Consider the following 10,642-nt stretch of genomic DNA (forward strand, 5'->3'; position numbering starts at 1 on the left):
ACATTCTCCAGTTCTCACAGAGCCATAATAGACCAGACATCTCCCAGAACATTTACCGATCCCTCGTGGATTTGGGCTGAATGGCCTCTGCATCCCAGCAGAAGTTGCACCCATTGGCTCATGCCACAAACCAACACATCCCACTGTCAAAATGAGTGTTGTAACCCTAGAATTTGGGTTAATTTGGTGTACAGACCAAAAACCCCAAGGCCTTAATCCCAAATCCTCCCTGTCATACAACTGAGATGTAATGTTCTTGCAATCCACAGTTCTCAGGGATCGGGATATCCCGTCTCCAACCTAAAGAGAAGAAACATTTTCTGGAATAAGAATGTATCCTAGAGTAAGACTTTAAGATTTTTTCTCTGATTTTCTGTATTTTTAGCAACAGTAATACTAACAACCACAGTGAAAAGTGAACGTCTTTATGCCAACTTATCATCTGGGTGAAACATTGCACTGATAACTTGAGAAGATGAGATTTAAGAGGCAATAGCAGCATCCAGGGCTGTGTGTGCCACCAAAGTCAAAACACTTACAGCAAGTAAGTGTCAAAACCAAGGATGTGTGCCATTGATTAATAGAAGATGAAGTTATTGCTGAGTTAAGAAGTAGCCTCAAGTTACCAGTATAATTAAAAACTGTGATTAAATATTAAGATGACTGAAAAAAAATTAAATTGTGAGCTGTCAAAGCTCAAAGTAAAAAAATCTGAAGACAAATTTCAGAAGAAGCAGGAACATCCTTTTCCTTCCTTTTCCATTTCTTCATGTTACTAACCCTTTTTTTGCCCTTTCTAACATAATCTCAAAACTTTTTTCTCTGATTTTTGAATAGGTTATCAAGGTTATTTTCCCATACAATATATGTCTGTTTATAATATGCTATAATACGTGTTTGGAAATTGCTGAAGAAGCCTTTTCTATGTAAAACAGAAAAAATGTGATAGTGAAAAGGACAACCACTTCTGGAACAGAACTGTAATCAGCAGGAACAAGATAAGTGTTTGTGGATAGAGTTAGGAAAGAAGAGAAGGGAAAGAAGAGTGGCATGGTTTGATTGTGGGTTATTTGGTTATCTAAATGCCAGGGTTTATTTCAAGATTTTTCCATATTCATTTTCTTTGCTGTTCAGAACTATTCTTAATTTGGGTAAATGAAAACCTTCTCTTTTGTGTCATCTAATGGATGTCAGAGACTGCTGTGACTTCTTTGGTGCTGAGGATGACCTAAGGAGACAGGTAAACTGCTGAAGATAAATCAAGAAAGCAGCTTGTGCACTGACAACACAGGTAGCCAGAAGCCAGATCATTCCAACCATAAAAATGTCCTCTTTTATGTAGTTTTATGGTTTTTTTTTTTGTTTGGTTGGTTGGTTGGGTTTTTGGGGTGGGAACATGGGAGACTCAAGAACCATTATTAATCAACCTGATCTAGTGCTTTGGCTAGGCTAGTGTTAGCAAGTACTAGCCTACTTGCACCGCCGAGGCCATAGTGGAGAAGAAATGCAGATTCCCATGAGAAATATCAATTACATCAATGCTTTCCTGTGAGCAAAGAGCCTTATTTTTCCCCGAAAAACTCGCTTCTGGCATGGAAAACACCATATTACACGTCAAAATACACACACATATATATATTCTCAAATTTATGCCAACAAACAATAGTAACGCAGCCTTGTCCACACTATTCCAGGTGTGCATTTCTCCTGCCTAGTTCTATTCATCATAACCTGGATGAAGATATTCATCTTCCGTATGTGTCCTGTGTCCCTATTACTGGATGCTAACTCCGTAGCAATGCAAATGAGACAGGGTACAGAGTATAACTACATCTATGTACACGGGCCATGGCTGGCTAAGGCAAAATGCAGCGCTGAATAAACTGCAGTGTATGTAAACTACATTGCCTCTAGAGTATAGGTACATTTTTGTTTCCTGCCATATCTCTGTTGAGTGACATTTCATACTTTTTCTCCACAAATTCTTGATTTGACCATTTATACCAACTTTTTCCATGGCTTTGCACTTGTGTTAAGCATATTTTTGCTGTGAAGATCATGTTCATGTAAGTGCTCAGACCGCTACAGAAGTAGTAGTATCCATAACTCATCTTACAGAAAAATTTTATACTGAATTTCATTCCTGATCTGCATGCCTTCGTCTTACCATACAATAACAGCCCAGGTGCAAAACACATATGCAAACCTAGATTCTTGAATATAAACATCCAAGACCCCTTGCACACAGGATTAGCAGAATGAGTGTTTGTTTTGCGAGATCAGTAGTATACAGCTTTTCCTTTCTGACAATTTTATTTGATGCTAAAATAGTATTTTTCTCCATGTATTATTAAAGGACAGATTTTCCCAATGCAATATTAGAATATATTCTTTTAGAGAAAAAGACGAGTATATAACTTGTAACTATTCCTTCTTCTGAAGTTTTCATCAAATTAATCTTTTCCTACTACTGGTAAAAAGGCATAGGTTATATATCAGCTTATTTGAATTCTTTAACATTAGCTTACATTTATGCGGAGTGAAGCAAGACTCACAGCAACTCTAGGCAGCTAATGAAAAGACTACCCAAGCATCATTATTCAGTCCGTGTGCAGTACCCAGGCAATGATGGAGAAAAACTACCTAGTGAAGCATCTGCAGCAAAACATTGGTTTCAGCGAATTTCACTATTGCTTTCAATGGTGTTTGACTATTTTTCTTTTTTTAATATACATTTTAGCGAACGCAAAAACTATGTCCCAGATTAAAGAAAAGAATACTGTTAATTTCTACTTTGTTCAATGGTCTTTGTTGGAGTTGAGATCTGACCATTTCTCAGGAAGTCGTAAGAACACGGCATAGTGCCTTTGGGATCACATTAAGGAGTAATTGCCACTCCCAGAAAGGGCTCAAATCCAAGTGGCAAATTCAGGGAACAAGAGAAGCTATGGAGTATCACCATCTCTCATGTCCTTCCTCTTGTGTTTGCTGACAGTACAAAGAGAGATGACTATGAGTCAGGAGACAGATGGCAAAACATAGTTCATATTCCAAAATACCAACTACAATAGGACTGAGTATGTCAGTAGAGCCTGCTGATCTGCTTCCTTTTCTGCAGGAGGATTGGAGAACAGCAGCTCAAACATGACTGGTAATAGTTAAGTCCCACTATTTTGAGCTATGGAGGCTTGCACAACCTCAGGCTGTGTGCTCCTAGGCAGAGATATGATCTGAGCTCAGGCCTTCCATGTGACAAAAGTCAACTTCTCGATCTCAGGCACAGTCTCTGCAACTCTCTCACATCTAGTGCTGTGAGGTAACATCTCAGAAGCTATCCTCATAAACCAGGAAACAGGAGCACAGTGAGGTTTTGAAAGGATCCTGCAGCAGCCTCATAAGAGTACTTTGGAGATAAAGTTACAATTCTGAGCAAACAGAGCATGGTGTCAGCATTTTCATAAGACTGGTGGTGCACACAATACACCAAACTGTTTTGTAAACAAATATAAAGCAAATAGTAGGCAGAAAAATAGGAAGTTTGAGGGAATAACAGCAAAATTAGTGAGATAAAATCATTACATAGGCATGTCTCCCACTGAGGAGTTTTTATTTCCATGTTTTTGTAAACAGCGGTGGGAAAAAAAAAAAAAAAAAAGATTATTAGATGCAACAGAGAAAATTCAAATAGAGCCCTTACCTTGCCAAATAAGAATCCAGTGCACATCTAAAGACAAATCAATGGGCATTTTCCCTTATCTAGCACTATTCCCTAAATAATCTACACATGAAACTTTTAGTATGAACATAGAATCACAACCATAGAATGCCTTGGATTGGAAGGAACCATCTAGTTCCAACCACTTTGCCATAGCCATGTTCACTTCCCTCTAGACCAGGCTGCCCAAATTCCCCTCCAGTATGAAACATTTCTAGGGATGGGACATCCACAGCTTCTCTGGGCAGTCTGTTTTAGTTCCTCACTTCCTTCATAGTGAAGAATTTCTACTGAATATCAAAATTTACCCTGTTTGAGTTTAAGCCATTACCCCTGTCCAATCACTATGCTCTTAGATAAGGAGTCTTTTCATATCTTTTATTTAGCCCTCCTTTAAGTACCAGAAGGAACATATGAAATGAAAATATTGTTTCCACCTTTTATGTGAGGCTTTGTCCAAGTAAAATACTAAGTAAGAAATAAGCAACATATTTTGGCTTAGAACATGAGGTTGACAGGGCTTCTTCTATTTGTCAATCAATAGACATATATGTAGAATCCTATTGATTTTGTGTATGGAGACCAGTATACCTATAATCTCAGTTTTTCCTGATAGTTGATAAGTTTTTAAAGTTGCTTTCTAGCTGGTCTATCTATGTCCACTGCGTTGTTGTACTGGAACAACTTCTCAAACTACTAATCAGTTTTGTGGAAAAAATGTTATCCTTCTCTGGGTTTCTCTTACCACTCCAAATCATTGGTAAAAAGCATTTATATTGTAATTTTAATCCTGATCTTAAAGTAAACAAAATAGTTTCCTAATTATATATTTTGAATCACTTGATTTCACAACAAAGCTTTTAAATAACTATCCTAACTTGCCAAGAGACCAAGAGACTTGGACAAAAAACAAAAACAAATTTAGATCTATATTAGAGTTATTAGAATCAGAATCAAAGTTGGAAAAGACCACTAAGATAATCACGTCCAACCATCAACCCATTAACACCATGCCCACTAACCATGTCCCTCAGTGCCACATCTACACATTTCTTGAACAGCTCCAGGGACAGTGACTCCACCATCTCCTGGCTCCAATGCCTTACCACTCTGAGATAAAATATATCTAACATCCAACCTGAGATATTAGGGTACATTTTGGACTTTCAAATCTAGGAGTAACTACCTGCAGACTCAAAATTAAGATGAAGAAACAGCTTTGCTTTAATATGTAACCAGGACCACGTGTTTTCCATCTAACATAGTTAAAACTTAATTAATATGGGATACCATTGGTTTCCCTCAAGATTCTCCAGGTGATGTTAGTAGCCTTTAATTTGGCCCCAAATTCAAAGTTGGAACTTTTGAAGACTAAAACTTTACTACATACATTTAATTTTTAAGAATCACAATTCTTTTGGATATTAGTTTCAAGAAGAAATATCCTGAAGTAATGAAATCTACCTACCATTCTTCGTGATGGTTAATTTTTAAACACATAGAGGCAAGTGTGTGGTGGGTTTTTTTTTGTTGTTGTTGCTCACAGAAAGTGTCATCATGGATCTACAAATGTATCAAGTAAATTGTTTAAAATCAACTTATTTTCTTTGAAATATACCCATTTTTCCAAGAAGAAGAGCACAAGCAACTTATAAAACTGATGCTTCAGACTCATAAGTTGGCATTTTACTGTTTTATGTTGCCTCGTGTGAGTTCATGCATCCTGAGCTTTGTTTTTAATTTCATGTGTTTCTGAAACAAACATAGTAGTTAAAGAAAGATTTCTCCTTTAAATATTATGGACCATCAAAGAAATTTCATATAAGAACAGCATGTCTATTATAGATCTGAGAATGTAGACTTGCAGAATGTGAAAGACATTTCAAATAGCAATTTTTAAAATCCTTCTCACTGTTTCATAACATAGAACACGAACTTCTTAAAATTAAAATTAAATATTGATTACTTGGTCAATTAAATATCCTTACAGTGCAGTGGGTTTATTTCAAGAATCAAAGACAACTGTCCTTTCTGCGGGCTGATATTACTAAAGTTTCAGAGAGGAGTAATAAAATAAATAAAAAGATTTGGCTCCATGAATTATCAGCACTTCAGCAGAAGGATTAAAATACTAATCTAGAACTCTGTCACAATTGTCATTTCTTTTTACTGAAGTGGACGCAGTTTCTTTAGTCAAAGCACAGAAAGGACTTTAGTTCTTTGAAGAACAGGGGAATGGAAAACTGCAGAGATGTGCTGAAGTCAGCTTGACCTAGTTTGATAGGGGCAAGATAAAAAGTTTACTGCAGAAAGCTCTAACCCTAGCCATCCTCTGTCTTACAAGGAGGTCTGGGAGTGGAAAGCCCCTGCAGTCCAGTGTCAAGAAAACTGAACTCGAAACCTTGGCCTCCTAAAATATGACTTCTGCGTTGTTTTCCCTACCACCGTGACAAAGGTCTTGGTCAGCGAAACCTCCTGACCCTACAAGCTGTCAACCAAACTTTTCATATAGCTGAGAAGGCACTGATCACATCTGAGACTGAATAAGGGAACATGGTTGGAAAAAGGTAGTACCTTCTCAGAACCTTTCCTCACCCTTTTGTTTTATTTTTGTTTGTTTGTTTTGTACTGAAGTACAAATCAAGAAACAGTTCCTAGAGCAGGAACTGTTCAGTCCAGGTAAAGGAGGCCAAAAGCAAGGGGATGTTGTCTTTGCGATCCTATTTCACACACAGAGCATGCAGCAAGAGAAATTAAGTGCCCTGCACAGATGGAGAGCAGCTCTCTCTGGCAAAGATGTATTTTGAGTTACTCTACCCATCGTTACAGCATAACAAATTTCTTTTACTTAAAAGGGCAGAACTGTGAACTGTTAGTAAAGAAACTTCTGGATCCTGACTTAAACTTCTGCGAACAGGAAAGAAGAGGCAGGGAAAAAAAAAAAAAAGAAAAGAAATCAAACTTGCAGTAGACTACTGTGGAATCCTTGATTACAGTTTATTACATCTTGTTGTTAACCTGCTTTTTATCTTTACTGGCAAACACAGAAGTAAGAACATCTCTCTCCCAGACTTCTCTGACCTCCATTAAGAAAGGTGTGCTCACTTTGAGTAAGTAAAAAATGATGCATGCACAATTCTATGTATTCACTCTAATGTTCCATGTAGTAAGTATTGTGTCAAAAGATGAAATTGCTAAAAAGAGGACTTGACTACTTTAAATTACATATTTGTTTCTCCCCACTATTGAAAAATACACATGAAATAAATAAAACAGTGGAAGGATGCCAAAAAGGTATTTGTCTTCATGTTGTATTGTGTCTCACTGCATTATACTGAAGATCTCTGTATTATAGCATGCTGAATGCTGAAAGAATTGGCCTGCTAGCATTGAGCAATATCCTTCTCTTACAGAAGTGAATGGAGGAAGTAAATCCTCTCTTTGACTGCATATTAATAAAGATGGGAAGGGGTTATTCATATGAGGAAATTAAACTATTATGTATTTTATCTGTGATAATCAATCATACTAAAATAAAAGGAGAGCATTAATAAACTATTTAATCTCAATGTGATGCCTCTACTTCTCAAACATGCTTTGTCAGTACTGCTTAGAAGCTTTTTAGACTTCATATCTTACAGTTATTAGGAAACAAAATCCATCTATTTTTCCACTCAAATGCCTTCAAATCCCATTTCATTATTTTGCCCAAACAGTTTTCAGCATGTGGTCTGCACATGGTATATTTCCAAATTTAAAACACTGATTATGGTAGAATTCTGACCAATAGCCATGAGAAACACAAAGCGTATACCCTAAACCTAAATACATTTAAGTAGTTCTACAAACTAAGTCCTTACATCTGTAGTAGGCTGACAAATGCCTCCATATATTTATTAGTGTGACTCCTTAGCTAATCTAGAAAATTATAAAGTTTGAAGATCAATGGAATAATGGAATGAAGATCACAGGAATACACCATCAATCTGGCAGTTGCATGATACAGGCAGTGCAAAAATACTAGCAAAGTAAACAGTTGGTCAAACAATAACTGCCAATTCTGCCTTGTACTTCTTTTCCTTACCTTTCAAACACGACAACTAATACAAATACCAGAAATATTTCCTTTTTTCTACTCTCTACCAGACTTTCATCTCAGTTTCTCCAGTATTGTCAGAAAAAGAAGTTGAGGTTTTCTCTTCAGTGTTCTGGCATTTAAAATCATGACTGCACTGTAAGTTATTCAGTATAGTAAATCTAAGAATGTTTTCCATTCAGCACAACATTAACAGGAAGCAACACCTCATTTCCCAGGTGATCCTGCAGTCTTTCTCAAATTCTAGCTAGGTAATTACATTCTGCCTGTTTGAGGTCTCCTCCTGACTCTGCAAAAGTATTTTTCATTTGTCATGAACAGTCTGTAGCAGTGCTGCAGGCTATGAAACACCTGCACTTGGGTGCTATGGCTGCCTTGGTTCTTCAGTATAAATTACCCAAGTTGTCTTCTATCCCCAAGTTCTTTCTGTTCCATTTAAGATCATGGGGTAAAACTTAACAGAAAATTATTTGGAGAGAGGAAGCTGTTTTTGGTATTCAGAATTCAATACTTGAGTTCATTAGCTTCCTAAAAATTCAAAACTACTCATTCTTCAGATGTAAAGATAATGATTAACTGGTTATCTAAAGCCTCTAACATTGGTCAGAAAGCAAAGTCAAAATAATTCTGGAGAAAAACACATTGTCACTGATACTAGGAGAGAGCAGACAATGAAGGAGCATCTAACGAAGAGAAATCACCATAGGTCAAGCTTTTTAACAGTAATTCTAACCTCAGCACTTACATGCACAGTGCACACCTTAAAGCAGTGAAAGGAATATACGATAAAGGACTTAATTCAAGGAAAAGTAGTCCTTCAAAAAAAAAAAAAAAAAAAAAAAAAAAAGCACCATACTTAAGTAATTTGAAAGACAATTTCAGAACAATTAAGCATTTCAATAAATGCACATCTCATTCACTTTCAGAACACAGAACCATATATAGTGATCCAAAGGAAACACTTATTGTGTAAACAACTGAACTGCTTTAAATAATCATTTTCCATTAGGTGGTATTAAAGGTTCAATTATGAAGATAAGTAATGTGTCCCTAATCCAAAAATATTGAGATCATGTTTACTCTTATATTTGGTAAAGATTTCAGATAGACAGGTAGAAGTAGAACATTCCTTACTCACAAATGAAACACTCATACATCACATTCCATTACTTATCTCTAATTCAAAAACCTGTGGTGCAATATTGTTGTCTGAATCAAGCAGAATAGAAATCACAGAATCACACAATTGCGGGGTTTGGAAGGGACCTCAAGCAATCATAAGTCCAACCTCCCTGCTAAATCTGGCACCCTACAATAGGTTGCACAGGTAGGCAAGTCTTGAATATCTTCATGGAAGGAGACACCACAACCTCTCTGGGCAACCTGTCACAGTGCTCTGTCACCTTTACCATAAACAAGTTCTTCTGCATGTTTGTATGGAACTTCCTATGTTCAAGTTTTAGGCCATTACTCCTTGTCCTATTGTTATACACCATCAAGAAGAGCCTGGCCTCATCCATTTGCCTCCTACATGCCTTTAGATATTTATCAATCAGATCCTCCGTCCACCTTCTTTTCCCCAGGCTGAACAGACTCAGATTACTCAGCCTTTCCTCATATGGGAGATGCTCCTGGCCCTTAATCATCTTTGTGGCCCACCACTGGACTACTTCTAGGAGACCCATTTTTTTATTATTATTATTATTATTTGGGGAGCCTAGAACTGGACATAGCATCCCAAATGTGGCCGTACCAGGGAAGAGTAGACAGGGAGAATTGCCTCCCCTGATCTGCTGGCCACACTTTTTGATATACCCCAATCTGCAAAAGATTTTTCTATTTTATGCAGTAGAGCATGATTTTTTTTTTCTTCTCTTCCTTTTGGGATAGGTTTTCCTTCAGGTCTTAAGAAAACTTCCCAAAGTTTATATACCTGCTGATAATTCCCCAGGAAAAACAGGAGGACCTCCAATATTATCTAAGCAGGACATTAATGCAGTAATGTGAAAGTATGATTTGATTATCTGGGTAAATACCCATTACTCAACAGTTTCCTACTTTCCATGCTCCAACTTAACCATCACATTGCTATATGGAAATAAATATGCACAGTATTATGGGCAGATTTGTCTTTATATCAAAGGAGATGTCCAACTTCCCAAAGAACCATTCTCAGTAATAGTCCACAGGATAACTGGTGCAATTTTCCTAAATAATACCATTCAGATGTAGAAAATCTTCAACTCATACACAACTTTATGTCTAATCAGACTTTAATAAAAAAAAAAAAAAAAAAAAAAAAAAATTATCAATATGTCAAAAGAACTAAAATAAGATGCCATTATTTATAACTGATACATATGCCATTGAGGCATTTAATCAGTTAATTTAATTATTCCTTCTAATCCATCATCACCTCAAGCCATGGAAACTGATTGCAAATAGCAAAGTTCAACTAAATTAAATACTAGTTTATGGTATCAGTACTTACGGTAGAAATTATGTCTTGCTTGTGGGTTCCTCATTTGGTGATGTAGTATTCAGAAGTCACCATGCTTTCATTCTTAGATAAGGCATTCCCTTCATGGCTCTCTTTAAGTAATCTTCTGAACAAGTCATCACATCATAGCATGCCTTATTCTGATTCATGTGCGTGCTCTTTCTTTATTTCCTGCCCAAAATACTCAATGCACACATAAAAGGAAATCTGTTAGTTAGTAATTCTGATACATGGCATTTATGGCATGTTTCATATCTTCAAAGTACTTTACAAATGACAGCTGATTGAAGAAGTTAAGAAACACTTAGAAATGTGAACCAAAACTACCCAG

The 10,642-nt window shown here is 36.6% G+C and overlaps 1 protein-coding gene across 1 annotated transcript in view; it reads right to left on the reverse strand.

The window, feature by feature from the left end:
- Positions 1-10,336, reverse strand: part of KCNK2 (potassium two pore domain channel subfamily K member 2) — a gene marked incomplete at both ends in the record, with an annotated part of 95,599 nt that extends 85,263 nt beyond the window's left edge. The window contains one exon of the mRNA XM_079532980.1: positions 10,303-10,336. Within this exon, the coding sequence (XP_079389106.1) occupies positions 10,303-10,336 (34 nt within the window). The remainder of the gene's footprint in view (positions 1-10,302) is intronic.
- Positions 10,337-10,642: the final 306 nt, after the last annotated feature.

This window comes from Tetrao urogallus, assembly GCF_951394365.1.
Source record: "Tetrao urogallus genome assembly, chromosome: 2".
In the NCBI taxonomy this organism is placed as follows: domain Eukaryota; kingdom Metazoa; phylum Chordata; class Aves; order Galliformes; family Phasianidae; genus Tetrao; species Tetrao urogallus.